Here is a 20912-nt window from a genome sequence, read left to right as displayed (position 1 = left end):
CCCGTCTGTCTCTCTCTCTCTCTCTGTCCCTCTCTCTCCCCGTCTTTCTCTCTGTCTCTCTCTCTCTTTCCTTCTGCTTCTCTTTTTTTGTATTATCAGTTTAGTTTGGGGGCTTGTTTGTTTGTTTCTTTGTTTGGGTAGTCAGTTTTTTGCTGAATCATTCACTGAACATTTGTGTTTAAGTTCTGGTAACTGTTTGATATTTCACTGTGTGTTATAATATTCATGAACTTCTGCAGTGAATGTGGGACAGAATATTTGGCATTGAAACAGTATCCTATTTTGTCCTAGCTGTCTAAGATTTAAAGAATCATTTATGATTTTGTAGTTCTGGCTATTCCAGAGTTCACCTGGCTGGCTTTAAACTACAGAGCTGCTCCTGTCTCTGTCTGCTGAGTACTGGATTACAGGTGTGTGCCACCACGCCCAGGTGCTCTTTTGTGAGATAGAGAGACAGCAGGCTAGCTGTGAGCTCATGAAGGTTTCCTGCTTCTTCTGTCTTTCAAGTGCTGTGAATGAAAGTGTGTGCTACCGTGCCTGGCAAGGATTCTTTCTTTTTTTACAACAGTTTTATGTTCATCAGAATAATCTTACTAGACCAGTATAAATGTATCTTGTATTGAACGACTGACATTTTCTAATTTGATGATTCTTTTGGCAGTGGCGAGTAAAGGGTATATTTCAGTTACTGTTCCCAGGTAGAGTCCCACCAGTGAAGTGAAGTGTATGCAAATAATGGGAGCCCCTAGAAGTGCCTACACACTGAGAGGTACTCATGTACACAGACATTTCCCTGTTGAATTAAAATGGTAAACAAGTGTATTCGTGCTTTTGGTTTTTGATATAAAGTTTCATCTAGCCCCTGTTGGCTGGCTTTGAATTTGTCCTAGAGCTCTAGGTGGCCTTGAACCCTCTCCTCTTCCTGCTTCTACATCATGGGTACTGGCATTACAGGCATGGTCCACTACACCTGGCTTTTAAAGTTTTAGTAAAGAATTTTTTCTTTCCTTTTTTGTTCTTTATGTGGCTTTTATTCTTTATTTTCTTTTATATGTGTGTATGAGTGCCTCCATATATGTAGTGCATTGCACGGGTGCCTGGTACCTGCAGAGTCAGAAGAGGGCCTCAGATCCCCTAGAACTGGGAGTTACCAGTGGTTGTCATGTACCACATGGGTGATCTGTGATAGCAGTGTGTGCTCTTAGTCATGGAACCTGCTCTCTAGCTATCTTGGTCTGTTAGTCCTGGGAATTCTGGTTTTCAACAGCATTATTGAAGCAATTGCAGTTTATATGTCACACAAATCATTTTAAGTATGCAGTACTTTTAGTGTTCACAGAATTGTACAACTATCACCAAACCATTTTGGAATATTTCTTTATTCTAGAAAGAAGACCCCTGTCTTTTAGGTAATGTTAATTATACATTGTAATATGTTCAGCAGTGACATTTTCAGACATTGGTAACCTCTTCTCATCATTTTATGTGTGACTCAGTGAGTGTGCGTTACAGTTGATTACAGAAGCATAGGCCCCTAAACAGTGGCAGTCTGTTAGGAGCCCCTCTTGCCCCTCCCTCTTCCAGGGCAGGATGGAGATTGATGGATCCTATAGTGTAGAGCTCTTGTACAGGTGCTCGCAGCTCCTGGGAGTTTGAGTCAGTCAACCATGTCAGTGCTCAGAAGTTAGCATTCCACACCACTTCTCCTCTTTCTCCAGCTCTTAACATTTGTTCTGACTCCCCCCTGCATTGTGCTCTGAGCACTAGAGAAGGTAATATAGATTTCTTATTTATAATCTATAGGCATTTATAAATCTAGCAGGCATTTCATAGCATTTTGTCTGGTTACCACTGACTACTGCAAAAAGTAGTATTTCTGAACAAAATTGATGGCAACACTAATCCATGGGCATAATGTAGGCATTAGAAGGCAATTTGATGGGCATGTTATTACGGCCATTTAGCAAACTAGCAGTAGTATTCTCATTGGGGCCTCTGACTTCCTCAGCTCCTGGGTTTTGGTTAGGTTTTATAGTACCAGACATGTGCATCAAGCTTAATGAGACGCAGTTGGTTACTTCCATAACAGACTTGCTATTGTTGCACCAGTAGACACATCTTGCCTGTGTCCTCGTCAGTTGTGCCCAGAATCTACAACCAAGCAACAGTGTCATGACGGTTCTCCACCATTGCCTGCCAGGCATCTTCTGAGAGCTTCTAGCCCAGTTCTTGATTGATTCTCTGTCCTTTGACCAAGGCATATGGTATCTCCAGGACAGGCCTTAACAATCTATGAACTCCTAGATTTTAAAGTAACTTTTACTTTTGGAAGTTCTGTGTGCTGGCTACTTTTTCTTCAGTGTGATATAAGCTGGAGTTATCTTCTCAACTGAGGGAGCCTCTTTCGAGAAAACAGGTATAGGCTAGCCTGTAGGACATTTTCTTAATTAGTAATTGAGCCCAGCCCTTTGTGAGTGGTGCCATCCCTGGGAAAGTGGTCCTGAGTTCTCTAAGAAAGCAGGCCAAGCAAGTCAGGAGGATGCAAGCCAGTAAGCAGCGCCCTTCAAGGCCTCTGCATCAGCTCCTGTCCAGGTTCCTGCCCTGATTGAGTTGTTGCCCTCACTGCTAGGAATGTGAACGTTTGATATGGAATTGTGAGTGAAATAAGCCCTCCCCACTTGCTTTTTGTTCATGGTGTTTTGTCAAGCAATAATGACCCTAACTAGGACAATATGCTAAACTGTTTTACAAAAACCATATATTCCCGTTAATGTGTGATGGTTTCAGTTTATCTATTTTCCATCAATACTAGTAGAATCCCATTGCAGCTTTTATTAGCATTTCTTGAATATTGAATCTGATTTGCTTTTAAACATACACATAGTGAGGGAAAAAGCAGAAGATGCTTTTAAAACAAAAATTTGTTTATATAGAGCTAGCTTGAAAAGTGTTGTGTACCCCATTAAGTTTAATTTTTTCCCAACATCTGCACTTTGTGATTTTTTTTTTAAATTACGTTTTTCTGTGTATGAGTGTTTTGCCAGCATGTGTGTATGCATGCCTCGTGTGTGCCTAGTGCTTACAGAGATCAGAAGCGACTGGCGAGTCTCTTAGAAGTGGGATTGTAGATGGCTGTAGCCACTGTGAGGATTCTAGGACTCAAACTTGGGTCCTCTGCAACAACAGCAAGTGCTCTTAGCACTGCACCATTTTCTCAGCCCCACATTGTGATGTCTACCTTTAGTTAGTTCAATAACTTAGTGAATCCTGTATGCAGTCTTAGTACACAGGTCTACATGGTACACCACTGTGTGTGTCTCCCCTAAGCTATTTCCTGATGTTAGTTTAAGCTGATATAGAATTATAATTGAAGCTTATAAAAGAAATGCAAAATTTGGCTCTTGATTGAAAGAAATACAATACTGAAATATTATACTCACACATGTTATGTAGTGAGTTTATAATAAATTTACGTGAGAGTAACTGCAGAAAACATGATCATAAATATTCATAGTTAAGTTGTTCCTTAGCTTAGGAAGGTTGAAATACTGTTTTGTATTTTTGCTAAAAAGAATATTTACAGTGTTTGGTCTCTTGGAATTGCTTCTATCAACACCTTAGATGGTTCTGAAAGGTAGGTGCTCCATTCAGTGCTGCACTTGTTTTCCCGTTCAGTCAGAATCTGTATGGAGAGTGAACCTGTTCTGCGGGAAGCCATAAGCACATGGGTCTCAGGAATGTTGTATGGCTCGCCTGAAAACTTGGTTTCCCACTCTAAGCATCATAACTACATGAATGATATATGGAAGGAAGGTTTGCTGAAGTATCTGGTACATCATTTTTATTTATCTTCAAATTGAAGTCATCAGTTTTCATTTTTGTGGTTTCTTGTAATATATGCCACTGTGTATGATTTGTTCAGCTGTGTATGTGATCATTTACAACATAATTGTACTGTGTCCATATAGGAAGATTATTTGGTTGATTTTTTTTTTTTTTAATGATTTTTGGTGGATGGGGAGGAGTGTTGAGCAGTTTTTTTAGACTATATTTAAATAATAAGGTTACATATGGGCTAGGCACGGCTTACATATGGGCTGGGCATGGTGGTACAAACTTGTCTAATCTACACAGTGAGACCCCCTCCACCCTCACCCCTTAAAGAATTACATGTATTGTATTTGATTAGTGATGACTTTTAAAATGTGACTGCATATAGCAATGTAAAACACAACAAATTATGAATTTCATATAAGCTATCAGAATTAAACCTAGGTGATTGTTAATAACTTTAGGTAAAACATCAAAGGCTTGATTTGTAAAAACAGTTCGTAATTTGGACTTCATTAAAACTAAGTTCTAGGATAAAGATTAGAGAAGTGGCTCAGTTGGCAAAGTACTTTCTCCACAAGCTTTAGGTTCTCAGTTTAAAGTACTTGCCAATCTTCCAACAGGCCCAGGTGAGTTCTGAGCCTGCATGAGGTGTCTCACGACTACCTCCAATCCTAGCTCCAGGGAGTTCAGTACCCTCTTCCCTCTTCTAGCTGTCTTGGGCATCGGCATACACATTGCATGCATGTACACACACGCGCGCGTGCGTGCACACACACACACATAGTAAATGTTTTAAATGTAATAACTATAGATGTTTTCTTATATAGTGACAATGCAGTTTGCTATACTTTCCCAATTTTAAGCATTGTCAAAGATACTGGCCAGATATGAAAGCCATCCCTTGTAGCTTAAAAGACAACTCAATAGTTTGACTCTCAAAGGATGGACATTTTCTTACCTGTTCTTTTGACATAGATGGGTAGCTCTTCACAATGCAAGGGACAGCTGGCTCACACGGATCTGTTCCACACAATGAAATGTACCTCTTGCTGATATCCAAACTGTAAAATTTTAAAAGTTTATTTTGAAAAATTATGTATGTGTCTGGGTGCTTTGTCTTCATGTATGTGTGTGCCTCACGTGAGTGTCTGGAGTCCCTTGGAGGCTAGAAGAGGGCATCAGATCCCCTGGGACTGCAGTTACATCGTCACACGCTGTTATGTAGGTGCTGAGGCTCAAACCTGTGTACTTTCGAAAGTCCCTGAAATTTAAAAACTTCTACTCATTTCTTTTCTTGTGAGAGGCAAATGGAACTCTGGGTTGTTGATACATTGCTTGTTGGCTTTTGATGAATGGAATCTTTGGTAGTGCACTCATATATTAAACTTACACTTTTGCTTTTTAAAGGTCTTTGATTTGCGGCAGTGTCACCGGCAGATGCAGCAACAGGCAGCCACTGCGCAGGCTGCAGCCGCGGCCCAGGCAGCAGCTGTAGCAGGAAACATCCCTGGTCCTGGGTCCGTAGGTGGAATAGCCCCAGCAATCAGTATGTATGCCTTTGAGTTTTCTGTTCAAAGTCCAGTGGTGACTTTTAATCTTGATTCACTCAGTTGATGATTGTCTTAAGCAATAATAGAAATTAAATTTTTTACTGGGTTATAACATTTGAATTTGTAAAAAATCTTTCTTCTGTTGTAGTTTCACTTTTCCTGGGATAAGAGCCTATTTGCATCAGGGCATAAAGGGGGCTGGCATATCTCGGTCTCTCCTATTACACTTGCTGCCTCACCAGCCAGGGGGTTAAGTCACTGAGTGCTTGGCTTTGTGCTTCTGGGAACAGCTATTGCAGGTTCGGAATTGGACACCTCCATTTAGAAACAGTATTCTGAGCACAGGATAGCTAAGTGAGGGTGGCAGTTTATAACTTGTAGACTTTTAATTTTAGGGTAGAATTGGACTGTGCCAGGTTTTACACTGATGGGGGATTTTTTACTGCAGAGTTAAACTCGTGACTATAGAATTTTATGATGGAAACACGTGGCACCCATCTTCCACGTCTGAAGGCATAACTAGTGATTCATTCAACCCCTGTTCTTAACTTCTGCAGTGTGGTAAGCAAATCACACTGGCTCAGAAAGCTGCAGTGAGCCTGCAGGTTTCTCCACAGCACTTGCAAATTCTTCCCATTAGTCTCATGGTAATAATGATAAATGTGGACTGATTATATGACTGTATGTTCTGACGAGAAAATGAGATAGAGTCTGTTGTGACATATGTTTAAGAGTTTACAATTTAGGTATATATAAGACATCACTAATTCAATTAAACAAGATTGGAGATCTAAACCATTTGCTAGTTTTAATGTTGTAGACATGATCTGTTTCCTTAAGAATTCAGACTAGTATTGAATTTCTTATTTTTATCCATACTTTTCCCCTCCATATTATCTCAAAACTGAGAGACAGACACAAGTCAATTGAAATGTCTAAGAGGGGCCAAATAAGTGCATGCCCCTCTGACTACTAGTCCTGCTTCACTCTTGTGTGGCAGTTAGATGCTGAGACGCTTACAGCTGGGGACATGCCCTGTCTTTTACAGAGAAGTCGATTTTCACTCCTGTACCCTTCTGAAGAGGAGAGTGGGGGAATTATTGGTGGCATGTGGAAATTTACTTGCTCTCTGGTAGTTAAAATATATAGATGGAATATAAACTGTCTTAATATTTTCACTCACCAGTGATGAGTGATCTCTTCTTAGATCTGCAGTTACTGTTGACACTTTGACAGAGAAGTTGTATATGCTGAGAGGAAAATAAGTAAAGAAGGCAGCCTGGGGAGGATGGGAAGAGAGGTCCTTGCCCCCTGACGCCCTCCACACTTCTGCTTCTGTTAGGTCTGTCTGCTGCTGCTGGCATTGGTGTAGATGATCTCCGGCGCTTGTGCATACTCAGGATGAGCTTTGTGAAGGGCTGGGGCCCAGATTACCCAAGACAGAGCATCAAAGAAACCCCATGCTGGATTGAGATTCACCTCCACCGAGCTCTGCAGCTCCTGGACGAAGTCCTGCACACCATGCCCATTGCGGACCCACAGCCTTTAGACTGAGACCTCACACCATGGACGCCCTAACCATTTCCAGGATGGTGGACTATGAAATATACTCATGTTTATAATCTGAAGATCTATTGCATTTTTGTTCTGCTCTGTCTTTGCATAAAGGGTTGAAAGATGTGTTTGCTGCCTTGCTCTTAGCAGACAGAAACTGAATTAAAACTTCTTTTCTATTTTAAAACTTTCAGGCATGGCTCAGAGCTTGAAGATCAGGAAGGTCCAATTCTTATTAAATTTTCACTGGTTGTTCTGTATGAAGGAGTCATTCCAGTGCTGGAACTCCGCTCTTTAAGTGTGTGAGAGCTCCTTCCATGCAGAGTAAAGTCAGTGCTGCTGATTTTAAGGCTGAGAAGTTCTCAAAGTTAAGTCACCTGTTCCTTAATGGGCAAGTTATTGTTGAACATACTGTGCTCACGTGGCACGTGGGCGAGCCAGTTTTACGAAGAGCAACTTCACTCTCTTTTAAAAACCTTTTATCAACTTTTTATTCAGAATGTTTTTGCAAGTTAAACAGTGAAGGTGAATTAAATTCATACTGTCCTGCAGACTTCAGGGCTTTTTTCCCCAAGACAAAACACTAATCTGTGTGCATATTGACAATTCTTACAATTATCAGTCAAAGAAATGCCATTTAAAATAGAAATTTTTTTATCCCTAATGGATGACCATTATCAAGATGTATACTTTGCCCTCTTAAACAGTAAATGAATTCTTCTATATTTCTAGGCACAAGGTTAGTTATTAAAAAAGCCTAGGGGAGGAATTTTTTTCCCTTAATTCATAGGGAGAAAGTTTTGTATTTATAAAAACACTAAAAGCAGTGTTGCTCTGCCTGACGCTTCACTGTTCTGCAAGGGGCAGTGCTTCAACTAAAATAATGACTATTTTGGAAACTGCTAAATTCTATGTTAAATACTGTGCAGGATAACGGAAACAGTGCAGTGGTGACAGGTAGTTTGCATATTTTTGTACTTGATTTGATGTGTGACTTTTTTTCATATACTGTTTAAATCATGTATGTTTTGACATTGTTTAAAATTCAGTTTTTGTATCTTGGGGCAAGACTGCAAACTTTTTTATACCTTTTGGTTATTATAAGCCCTTGGTTTGCCATCATTGATCACTCGGCGGTGACTTTGTAGAGATTGAAGTAGTGGAGTTGAGATGCATTGACTGTACCACAGACACAACATGTATACTTTTTACCTAGTTACTAGCGTAAATAAAACTGAGTCAATATACGAAGTTGAATTCTAGGTTTGGTTTTTAAAATGCTTTCCTTTTGCACTTTTGAGTCCAATCTCAGTGGCAAGACACCTTCTACTAAATGACAGGCAACAGCCAGTTGTCTTGTGCAGCTCTGGTTCCCTTCACACTCTACCAGGACTTCCCCACGGACATTATACATCATGTGTAGAGTTGGTTATTTTTTGAGCTTTTATTTTACTGTAGCAAAAAATAGGCTTGGATAAATAGTGTGAATAAAATCAAGATCATCATTGCGATGCTTTTACTCTTTGAGAGTTTTCTGTGACTTTTAAATTGCAGTAGGCATGTGATCTCTGGAAACACTGTGCATAGCAGTTCTTTTTTGTGCCAACAGAAATGACCACGTCCTGCAGCCTGCTTCAGAAGGTTCCAGAGGCTGGCCCCTCAGAGTGCTGCTGTGACTGGTGCACATCTCAGTCCAGCACACACGTCCTGTGTTTTAAAGCTGCTTCACCAGTTTCTACTCTTATAGATACTTTTGTTACAGACCTAATTTTATCTGTGTAAGTTTGGTGATTTTAAAAAAAATGTTGTATTGACAGAATTATAAAAAGATACTTTGTCTAGAAATGTTTGTCTTTAGATCTGTTTCACTATGAATGGGGAACAGGAGTGAGAAGAGTGCGTTGTAGTGTAACAGGTTTTTAAAGATCCAGGTTATCTGACCATGTAACTTGATGCTTCCTCTTGTACTTTCTGGAAAGTTTCCCATATTTAATCATCTTCATAAAGTATGTGGGAAATATTTGCTAAGAAGTATCTCTTCTGAGCCAAGCCACTTGTCTTGGTTTTCTTACTAAGAGCCATAGAAATTATTTCTGGTTATTGATGAAGTTTGTAATTTGCCTGTCCTATGCTTTTAAGGAGTCTAGAATTCCTGAAAAGGCTCAGTTAAACTGTTTCTTTTTGTTCATTACACATTGCTATCTTTGAATAAGACTTTAAAAAACTTCCCAAAGTTTAAAAACTTTGGGATAAACTAGTTTCTCTAGTTCTTAGAGACTGATTATGATGTGGGTATGGTTCTGGGTGGGTCGTTTGTAAGTCACAGCTCAAAAGTCTCCCAAGATTAAGTTTCCGTGGCCACCCAACCCAGTTTGAAACCGTTCTCCTTTTGTCCTGTGCCTTTCTGTGCATGATTAAAGAGAATCCGTAATGGCATTGCCTTTATTTGCTCGGAGGTAGATTCTTTTCTGGTATAGAGTCTACGTTAATCGTTGACCTTTACGCCCCCTGCTGTATAGAGATACCAAGCCACTGCCGTGAACTTGCTCGTCCACAGGCAGTCTTTTTGTACTGCCCATTGCTCCTTTAAACAGTGCAGGTTGGCAGATAGTGTGAGCTAGTGTGAGCTGGCTGAGGGCACACACCTGCAGAACCCAGCGGCAAACACATGCTTAGCTGCGCTGTATTTCAAAGTTAGAAAGCCAGGTTTGTGAGGAATGGTGTGGTTTGTAGTAGCAACTCTGGCGGTGAAGGAGCTCAGAGGTTTTCCAGTCTGGAGAAGGGAACCTTCTTGGGATGCCTGTGGAGCGTCCATGGTGGTGAACTCTTGTCTGCTCCTGGCCTGCTCGTCACTGGCTAATTGTCACTCTTCAATTTTTTTTTTTTTTTTTTAATTCTAATTTGTTGTCCCATTGGCTGAGACCCCTTGGAAGGAGCAGGTTTGTTTGGAGCTGGCCAGAGAGGTTTTCGGTAGTTCCTGTAGGTTCCTGTCTTCATCACTGTTTTCTTTGATGGTCGATTAGTAAGTTATGAGTTGGGTCACTGTCATGAGTGGAGCGCGGACCAGTTCTCACAGGTGAGGGCCCGGAAGGGATTGGCTACACGGAGCCATCTGTAAATAGCCCCTTAAGTCCTCCTCTGCATAACCATAGAGAAAGCCTGTGAGACTCCTGCTCAGGCCTTTCTGGTTTTCCCTTCTAATAACCATGCAGTCTCTTCTCCATGATGCAGTAAGCAGCATGTGGAAAGCCAGTGGCCTTACTCCTCGCAGCATCCTTGGCAAGGCCTTTTTCTCAGCGCAGTGGAGCTGTTCATCTGGCACGCCTGAGGAATAAAGGTTTTCATCATCTTGCCTTAGTAAGCAGTAAAACTTTTGAAAAATGAGCCATCTATTGGCAGGAGCTATTTACACAGATCAGAATGTACTGGTAAACCATTCTCTTTTTCTCTCTCTACTGTCTCTGTGGACCTCTGGGGCTCCTGAGACGGACAGTACTGTACTGCCTAGCCATTCCTACAGGCCCAAGACTGCTGTGGGTTAGCTGTGGCCATGCTGGGCTGTCCTCTCCCATCCTGCCTCCTGACAGCTACGCTTCTTGAGTGGTTAGGGAGCCTCTCCTTGGTGTTTTCTGGTCGACTGTCCTCACTGCTTACGTGAGGGAAGCAGACGAGTGAGATTGTTAGTGTTCGCCCAGGACCCTTTCCTGTCGGGGTTCACTGCTGTTGGCCATTGTTGTCACTGCTGCCGCGCGACCCCCGATCCTTGGTGGGTTTTATACGGTTGACGTGGAGAGAATTAAGTGATATTCATAGCCCATAGCTGCCCCCGCCTCCCTGATGTTGTGAAAGATTTAGTTTCCACCGAATTCACTCAAAAAGCTGTACTGTTGGCTCGAGGCACCAACAAACCACACACTCTTTAGAAAACATCTTTTGCTTGTTTTGTGTCCTGACCCTGTTCTCTGGCCTCCTTCCCCTGTAGATACTTCTGACCTATAGGTGCCTTTATGAGAATTGAGGGTCTGATACCACGCCCCAAGGAGTAGCTGATGCAATGAGTGACTTTTCAGGGATTTTAGCATCAAATTAAATAAGTGAATGAAGCTTTTAAGTCCTTCTTTTCTTTCTTTTTTATGTAGGAAGGACGGAGGAGAAGTTGGGTGAAGACAATCATTTATCTCTGTGTTGCTGTAAACGCTTCCACACAGTTTAAGATGCTTTTCTCAGTAGCTCCAGGGTTCATGCTCCTGCTCAACCTAAAGCAGGCTCTGGACTCATCAGACTGTTGCACTTGTAGTTCGTACCTTCATGTGTCCTTGGCAAGTCATTCCCTTCTCTGGGCCTCAGCTGCCTCGTCTGTGAAATGAGGGGTAGGACTATTCTGCCAGCTCTGGCTTCTAAGTGACCTTGCCCACCCTGCAGCAGTTGGAGATGCGCTCTTAACCTTTTTTCCGCTGTCTGAGGGGGAATTCTTACTTTTTTCTCTGTTATTCAGTGAGACTAGGCTTGATCTTTCAGTCCTCGTTCTTCTGTGGACAAGCAGTTACATATGTCCTTATGACTTATTTTTAACCAAAGGCCTAGCACCACCTTAGGGGCTACAGTCTGTACCATACAGAACACTGGGGTGGGGGGTGGGGGGACACCTTCATTTCACTGTGTCATCGTCTGTGTTCAGAGCCTCTGCAAAGGCCTGTGTCTGTCATGACATTCTAACTTTGAAGTTAGTATATGTATGATAATGTCCTCCTAAGTGCTGGCAATTCTTCACCTAAAATGGATTGAAATCCTGTTGTAAATGCCTAGTAGTATTAGAGGTCCTTTCTTTGGGTCTTTAGTAGCTTAATTCTTCTACGCTCAAAACAGGAAGTTCTTCAGAAATTATATCAATATTTTAATTGATGCTATGAAAACAGTCCCAGTGAATGACTGTTCACTTTATTTTTGCCTCTTTTATATCCATTTTGATTAGACAACTTTTGGCTGGATCATGCCTTTCAGAGAGTTTTCTTCCAGCCTGCTTGGATGAGTATAATAACTGACTTCATTATTTTTAAGGGCCTGGGACCCTTTCTAGGGGGTGGGGTGGGGGTGGGGAGTCCTGGTAGAGGCCACATCTGTGGCAGCTGTGAAGAAGGGATGAAGCCAGCTGCTCTTTGTAAGGCTGCTTGTCATTGGTAGAAGGACTCACGGGTTTGGATTAGTTAAAAGGCTAAATATAGAGTTGGCAAACTTCTCCAAACGGGAAGGGATTTTTGTTCAATGCATCTAACGTGATTTAAAAGCATGACTCCCTATAGGTTATGAAAACCGGTGTGCTGCAGATCCAGTATGGAAGAGGTAACTGGGTCCTGGGGACAGATTTGGTGGTGTCACTCCCAGCTCTGTCTCCTACTCTGGGCCCACTCTTAGCTTTTGCTCTTAGGGAAACCTGGTCAGCTAAAGGCCCACTTTCTTTCTATAGACTTTTTGCCTGGTTGAAGTCTGTGGCTTTAAAAAAAAAAAGTAGTTGAATCTTTCTTGAGAACTCTGTAACAAAGTATGTTTTTGATTAAAAGAGAACGCCAACTAAATCATTATGTGCTCATTCGTTTTCTTAAGCTCATGGATGTCTTGGATCTAGAAAGTGTTCCTGATTTTTACACTTGACATCAACGGTTTCTCTTTTTTTTGTGACTTTTGAGATGGGAAATGATGACATTCTAGAGACAAACCCGGGAGTAATATCCCTCAGTCTTGGCTGTGAAGATGGGGTGGGAAGATAGTGACTTGAGGTAGAGTGTGGGCCCCGGGTGCTTAGAGGTGTGTGACCTCATCTGTTCTTGATGTGAGTTTTAGAGATGCCCGTCAGGCCCAGAGACTTGTTCTTTCTTGTTTGTTAACCTGAAGTTTGCATTATTCTAGGAGAGAACTTGAGGGAGGTAGTAGATGGACCACGCTTCATGAGAAAGGGAAGCTGTATATTTTTATCTTTCTGCCCTTGGCCACCCAATCCCTTTTTTTGAGACAAGATCTCAGTGCATAATTTTGGCTGGCTTTTGAACTCACCATCCTCCTGTGTTAGCCACCAGAATTGCAGGCACACACAGCATCTCACAAGGGAGACGAAGGCAGTCCATTAAGGAGACAGGACTCCTAGGCTGCAGCCACCTCACAGTTGACCTACAAAATACACGAAGCAAAAGATGCTTGAGAGACTTAAGCAACATAACTTAGCAGCACCTGCAGCTAATGGAGTGTGATCGGCACATGGAGGATAAGGCACACGGGTCGTAGTTTTCTGCTACTGTGAGAAAGATCATGACTAAAAGTGGGGGTGCAATCCCAGGGCAGGCACTCCTGAGTTGTGTAAGGATGCAAGCTGAGTAAAGCCATGAGCAAGCTAGTGAGAGTGTTCCTTGGCTTCTGCTGCCGTCCCTGTCTCTGGGCTCCTGTCCTGACTTCCCTTCATGGAGATCTGGCAACTGCCAGGTGAAATAAACTCTTTCCCCTCTTCAGGCTGCTGTTTAGTTGGATGCAAGGCCTCCCCAACAGGAGGGAAATCATGCCTGGTACAAGAACCCAGCCAAGTACCCGTGTCTGCTGCAGCCATGAATCTTAGAGTATCTATTTCTACCACTTTGCTAACCCAGTACCATTCCTGTTCCCATGCACTCTGAATAGTCGGCACCCGTGGGTAATTGTAGCTCTCTTCTTGTATCAGAGAAGCTTCTTCTGCAGAAGACCGATAAAGAGGTCCCCAACTGGTCAAAATGCAGAGAACAACTGCCTGGGGTTCAGAGTCCTAACTGGTCCATCTGCAACACAGCCCCTACATTTAAGACTTGGAGAACATGGAAGAAGAGGGAACAAAGAAGCCAGAGGACCAAGAAATCTGCTGCAACCGTTGTTTTCTAGTTATGACAGGGAAGTCCCACCCATGAAACAATATGGTAGCAAAATGTCAACAAAGAAGCCCCACCTCTCAGATGAAGAGCTACAGGCAATTAGTTGCTGTACAAGGGAGAATTCGCCTTCCCCAGGATGAGCCCCCTAATGGGCTATCCAGTACCAAGTGGCTAACCTTGAAAACAAGCAAATAATACTAAACCGACTCAGCAAATTGTGTGTATGTGTGTGTATACATATATATACATATATATATATGTATACACACACATAAAGCAGATTATGTGTAATAGTTTATATTTAAAACAATTCTATAAATTGTGTAGTATATAAAATTAAAGACTAGGAGATGAAGTTTAAGAGAGCAGGGGGGCCAGGCAGTGGTGGCGCATGCCTTTAATCCCAGCACTTGGGAGGCAGAGGCAGGTGGATTTCTGAGTTCAAGGCCAGTCTGGTCTACAGAGTGACAATGAGGGTGACAGTATAATGACCTGCATGAAGGTGCTGCCTCGAATCATCACTTGGTACACTAACCTAAAAATGCCATTCATAAAAAAAGTAGCAAGAGTGGGCAGCCAGGGCTATACAGAGAAACTGTGTCTTGAAACAAGCAAGCAAGCAAACAAAAACAAAAAAAAAGCAAGGGGCATGGGAGAGGTTGGAGGGAGGAGAGGTAAAGAAATAACTTTAAAAATGAAAGAAAGTGGCCTTATTACCCAAAGCAATCTCCAGGTTCATTTTGGTCCCCTTCAAAATTTTACTTACATTCTTCACAGAGTTAGAAAATACAATGCTAAACCTCATACAGAGGCACAAAATGCCCCAAACTGTGGAAGCAATCCTCGGCAGAAAGCCAAATGCCAGAGCTATCGTAATATTTACTCTCATTTTACAGAGCTGTAGTGACAAAACCCCACACACTAACACAAAACGTGTAGACCAAAAGAGTGGGATGGAAGACCCAGCAATATAACTACATGTTTTGGCCACATCATTTTTGGTAAAGCTGTCAAAAATATGTGTTGCAAAAACAACCTTCTTGACAAATTGTGCTAAGAAAATTGCATTTCCATAGTTAGGAGAATGGAATTAGATCCGCATCTTTCCCCATGAAAATGAATTCAAAATGGATCATGGACTTTAAGATTTAAAACTTTGAAATGGCTTAAGAAATCCTTCAAGACACAGGCATTGCAAGGATTTTCTGAACAGGACTCCAGCAGCACAGAGAACAGTTCTAAGAGATGGCAAATGGGATTATATGAAATCGAGTTTTGGTAGACAAAATAATCACCAGAGTGAAGAGATCGCCTATAGAATGAGAAAAAGTATTTGCCAACTATACATCAGACGGGATTGGTAGCCAAGATACATAAAGACCTACAGAAAATTTAACACCAAAAAGTCAAAAATTATTGGATCAATAGATAAGCTAGTTAATAGACAATTTCTTTTTTTCTTTTTTCTTTTTTTTTTAAGATCTTATTTATTATTACATCTAAGTACACTATAGCTGTCTTCAGACGCACTAGAAGAGGGCTTCAGATCTCATTACAGATGGTTGTGAACCACCATGTGGTTGCTGGAATTTGAACTCAGGACCTTCGGGAGAGCAGTTAGTGCTCTTAACCTCTGAGCCATCTCTCCAGCCCAATTAATAGACAATTTCAAAAGAAAAATTACAAATGGCTCACATTTACTCAGGGAAGTGTTTAAGATCCTCAGCCATCAGGGAAAAATAGCTTTTGGTTTCTAGAGTGGGTACTGTCAAAAGCCAATGGTAACAAATGCTTGGTGAGGTTGTGGGGAATTAGAACCCGAATTACTACTGGTAAGAGTGTATACTTGTGTAGCTTCTATGGAAAGCAGTTCCCAAGAGTAGAACTACTACATGACTCGGACACAGTACTGGGATATGCACCTGTAGGGCTGTAAGTCAACTTTCCAGATGTACTTGAGCATCATGCTCGTGTTGTTCACAACAGCCAGGAAATGGAACCAATGCTCATGGCCACTGACAGATGAATGGGTAAAGAATACGTGCCACGGACACACAACGGGAGTCTGTGCAGCCGTAATGAAAATGAAATCGTGGAGTTTGCAAGGAAATGGGTACCAGAATGCTAAGTGACTTAGAGAAAAACCACCATGTTTCTCTTGTGCAGAAACTACAAAGTTACATAAATGCTAGGATAGGTATATATTTGTAGGTCATGAAACTAGAAAGGGTGAGGGAAAGAAGATCTTAAGGGAGTGAGGAATAGGGCGAGGGTACATGGAACAGGAGAGCAGAAGGAGTTGGCTGAGGGAGGAGAGGAGCTGGGAAGGCCGAGGGCAGGGCGCGAGAATGGAGTGTAATGAGCTGCCTGAAGGGGCTGCCTCGAATAATCACTTGGTACACTAACCTAAAAATGCCAACCACAAAAAAAAAAAAATAGCAAAGTCTAAGTTGGCACAACCATGTACACTTGTAATTACAGTGTTCAGGTGACAGAAGCAGGAGGATTGTTAGTTTGAAGCCAGGCAGAGCTACATAGCTAGATCCCATTTCACAATTTAAAAAATGATTTTTTTTAAACAACAAATTTGCCAGTAAAGTTGCACACATATTTGATTACTTCTGTTTTTTTAAATCTATCCACAATTTAAAAAACTATTAAAATATTCCCAAACTGCTTTAAAAAATTTTTCCTAACCTGTATAGTTTATAAAATAAGTGAACTATTTATTTAGAGGACATGATATGTTTATAAAGAGGATACATTTTCAAGGATTTGAGATCAAGATCTGAACACACTGTAAATAAACTACCAGTAGCAAATACAAGAGGTTGTTCAGACACCCAACCAATGCATTTCTAAATAATGGGATAAAGAAAAAAGCCTGAGCCAAATGAGAATGGAAATGAAAACACACTGGTGGTTGTGGGGCCTGGAAATAGTTATCTTACAGTTTCTGTTGCTATGGTGAAACACCATGACCAAAAAGCAACCTGGGGAGGAAAGGGTTTATTTGCCTTAAACTTCCACATCACTGTTTAGTCATTAAAGTAAGTCAGGGCACGAATTCAAACAGCAGGAACAGGGAGGCTGAAGCTGATGCAGAGGTCATGGTCGGTTGCTGCTTACTGGCTTGCTCCTCAGGACTTGCTCAGCCTGAATTCTTATAGAACCCAGGACCACCAGCTCAGGCATGGCACCACCCACAATGGGCTGGGACCTCTCCCATCAGTTAATTAAGAAAATGCTCCACAAGCTGGCCCACAGGCCTACCTTACGGTGGAATGTCCTCAACGGAGGCTTCCCTCTAACTTACACCACATGGACACAAATCTAATCCACACAGCAGTGTTGTATTAGCTTTCTGGACCAGATGACAAAAATCACTGACAACTTGAAGGAGAACAGACTGAACTGTGGTTTCGGATGTATTCATGGCGAGCAGCTTCCAAGGCTGCGATGAGGTAAAAAGTCGCAGCAGTGGATGTATGACCAGGCAGCTGGTTAGCTCCTGGTGGACAGGCAGGGTCAGGGACTGTCTCTTCAGAACCTATTGGTCTTCAGTGACCTATTGTCACTGGCTAGTTCCTACCTCCTAAGGTTCTCACAACTTCCCAAACCACAGACTGGAGATCAAGCATTCAATGTGAGCTCCTGGGGCTCCTTTCATATTCCAACCATATAAGTGTTGAAAGGGAAATCCATAGAACCACGCCAAACCGGGGAAGTGTCAAGCCAAGGCGTTGTACTCCCACTGCAGCACTTAGGATAGCAAACAAATCAAAAGCCATCAGAAAGAAGTAACTAAACATAGGTGCCTGGGCGCTAGTAACACTGAAAGAAAACAACACAACCACTTGATGGTTCTTAACAGACTGCACTCTGGGGAAGACATAAAAATGACTAATTTGGGGAGCAAGATGGAATGGACAGACTGTAGACACTACAAAGACGAAAGGGATACCTCACAAACGTGAGAACTGAAGAAAAACAGATGGAGCAACACTACAATTCATCCAGTATGAAAGAAATGTAAACGGTCATATGGCTATTAAGAAAATTAGGTTTAAGCTGGGCAGTGGTGGCGTATGCCTTTAATCCCAGCACTTGGGAGGCAGAGGCAGGCGGATTTCTGAGTTCGAGGCCAGCCTGGTCTACAGAGTGAGTTCCAGGACAGTCAGAGAAACCCTGTCTCGAAAAAAAAAGAAAAAAGGAAAAAGAAAAAAGAAAAAGAAAGAAAATCAGGTTTAGCCAGGTGGTGGCACCATATGCCTTTGATCCCTGAACTCAGGAGGCAGGGACAGATGGATCTCTGTGAATTCAAGGCCAGCCTGGTCAAACAGAGCAAGTTTCAGGACAGCCAGGACTGCAAAGAAAAACCCTCCATCTCAGGGGGAAAAAAAAGTTAGGGGCTTGAGAGATGGATCAGCAGTTAAGAGCACTGACTGCTATTCTGTAGGTCCTGTTCAAATCCCAGCAACCACATGGTGGCTCATAACCATCTGTAATGAGATCTGACGCCCTCTTCTGGTGTATCTGAAGACAGCTACAATGTACTTACATGTAATAATAAATAAACCTTTTTGAAAAAGAAAAACAGGTTTGTGTTTCTTAAATCTTCTCCTAAATGCACATACTGGGTGGTTTAGCTGGAGAATTCTTTTAAGTATTGGGGTGTATGTATGTATGTGTGTGTGTGTTCTTGCAAAGGTGCTCGGCATATTTGTGGACACTGGGACAACTTTCAAGTACTAGTCTATCATCCCGAAGTCCTTAGACTTGTCAGCAAATGCATTTCCTAGCTGAGGAATCTCACTGGCACAAGGGATGTTTTTTTCTAAAACTCCCAGAATGAAAGAGTCCAGCAGAAACCGCAGTGTACAAACTCTCCATCTACTGAGACTGTTCTGATATCAGCAGTGAACAGCTGGACATGAACTAAAAATGTAATATCACATAATCACTTCAGGCGCTTGGTTATGAAATCAATAAGCCTTGCGTACTGGAAGCTGCCCAGTGCTGAGAGCTTGAAGATCTTATCCATGGACAGACACCATGGTCAGGATTGGAGCATTAGTAGTAACTATGTCACTTCTCTGTAAAATCTATTAGTTTACCAACCTAATACAACTTCTACCAAAATTTCAACAATTTTGAACATGTAGATAAAATTATATACTAAAATGTATTTGTAAAGACAACCCCTAGAAAGTTAATGCAATTAATTTTGCATTAATTTTGAAAAAGGAATTGAGTGACAGATACCGGTCTATGATTTTTAGATTCTAGAGAGCTACAGTAACCGGCACATGGCTTTGGTGGAGGATAGACCCACAGGTCAATGGCCTCTCCCTGGGTATTGGCAAGACCAAGTTAACGTCAAAATGAGGCTTGCTGACCCTGCCCCAGCTTCCCTAACAACATAAGCATCATAGGGTCTCAGCTGGGAATGCATATACCTCTGACTGTCTCTGGGAAATGTGTCTCTTTCAAGCCTCAACTGAAATCCACTTACTCAGAGGGCTATTTTCTGATACCTCAGAAACAGACGCCACTCAGGTATGTGCAGCTCTGACAAGGGGGCAGAACAACCCAGTGGAAAAAAGCTGACCTTTCACCCAATCACGAGAAAACTGAAGAAAAATGAAGGCTCATCTAAGTTTTTGAAAAGTTAGCCTAGGTGTGTGTGAGCGTGCCACAGCTTGTGTGTGGAAGTCGGTAACTTTCAGGAGTCAGCTCTCCACCACATGGGGCCGGGATTGAAACCCAGTTGCCAGTCTTGATTGATAGCGCCTCACCTTCCTCAACTTCCTTGATTGATAGCTACCTCAATATAACTTAATCTGTACCTCCTACCAAAATGAATGGGATAGCACAAAACAACTCATCTGACATCCTGGCCCCCACATTCCCTGAGCCCTCCTAATCTTCGATTCCCTCCCCATTCCCCTACCGTGTCCCAGCAACCCGCTCCTACTGGTATATCTCCATCCTGTTACTGGTACCCACGTGTGTGACAGCCTTCAATTCTACTGTCTGCGTCATGGTCATCCTGAGGCCAGGTGTGTTTTGATTTCATGAACTATGGCATACAGCCTCCATTTGTTATTCGCTACCTCCTTCATTTCCCTCATTTAATTTATACTGTGTTTCATATATTTAAAAAAAATTGAACTCATCTTTTTCCTTTATAGCACTCCTTCCATTCCCAAACAAAACCAATTGTCTTAGTCTCTTCTACATATAGGCAGCTGAGCACACATTGAAGAAAACGTTTCTGGCTAATCCAGTATCGAACTTGGGACCACAATGCTGTGTATTCAATTCTGCATGGTGTTTTCTCTCTCTCTCTCTCTCTCTCTCTCTCTCTCTCTCTCTCTCTCTCTCTCTCTCTCTCTCTCTCTCTCTCTGTGTGTGTGTGTATGTGTGTGTCTTTCTCTCACATTAACTTCCTACTCCCTCCAAATGAGACCATCACAATGTGCGTACACTTTCAAAATGCCAACCTCCAATCCAAGCTCCACAGCGCCCTTTGCGCACCCATTGCTCTTTCCATCACAAGAAATGGTTTGTCGTGTTTCTATCAAAGCCGGCACCCGGGTACACCCCGCCCCCACCTCGAGATCATGCCTGCTTCCGGCTTCCCTGTCTGTGGCAGCACTTCCACTGGGGTGGTCCCATCCGCCGAATTTCCTCCCGTCCATCCCTTGGCTAGGCTTCCTTCTGGAGAAAACTTTTAAAAAACTCTTCACTGCGTTGCTTTTCCTGTCTCCCCTCCCTTTCAGCCTTTCCCCACGCCACTCCAACTGGCCATTCTGATGCAGCTGCTGCTCATTGTTAGTCTGCAATAACCCATTTTCTCTCAGATTGCGTCGTAGCTTCCTTGTCCCTATCAGATTTCCCATAGGGATAGGACGCGGTCGACTGCTTCTCTTCATACAAATGCACTGGTTTTTTTTTTTTTCCTTCTTCAGAGGCCATTTCTCCTTTCCTGGCTCATTCTAATCTGCTCAATCTCCAGCTGCTCCTGTAAACCATGTGTCTTACTTAGGGTTTCTACTGCAAAGAAACACCATGGCCAAAAAAG

The 20912-nt window shown here is 42.3% G+C and overlaps 1 protein-coding gene and 1 long non-coding RNA gene across 2 annotated transcripts in view; one reads left to right on the top strand and one right to left on the bottom strand.

Annotated features, from left to right (window-relative positions):
- The window catches only part of Smad4 (SMAD family member 4), a 58347-nt gene extending 45836 nt beyond the window's left edge, over positions 1 to 12511 (top strand). Inside the window, exons 11-12 of the mRNA XM_031366002.1 lie at positions 5242 to 5380; positions 6727 to 12511. Of these exons, the coding sequence (XP_031221862.1) occupies positions 5242 to 5380; positions 6727 to 6938 (351 nt within the window). The 3' untranslated portion in view covers positions 6939 to 12511. The remainder of the gene's footprint in view (positions 1 to 5241; positions 5381 to 6726) is intronic.
- LOC116087336 lies at positions 4801 to 20553 on the bottom strand. Its single transcript, XR_004117374.1, has 3 exons — positions 20443 to 20553; positions 12987 to 13100; positions 4801 to 4895 (listed from the first exon to the last, which is right to left on the bottom strand). It is a non-coding gene; the product is annotated as an uncharacterized LOC116087336 (long non-coding RNA).
- Positions 20554 to 20912: the final 359 nt, after the last annotated feature.

Source organism: Mastomys coucha, unplaced genomic scaffold, assembly GCF_008632895.1.
Source record: "Mastomys coucha isolate ucsf_1 unplaced genomic scaffold, UCSF_Mcou_1 pScaffold13, whole genome shotgun sequence".
Classification (NCBI taxonomy): Eukaryota; Metazoa; Chordata; class Mammalia; order Rodentia; family Muridae; genus Mastomys; species Mastomys coucha.
This window is presented reverse-complemented; position numbering and strand designations above follow the sequence as displayed.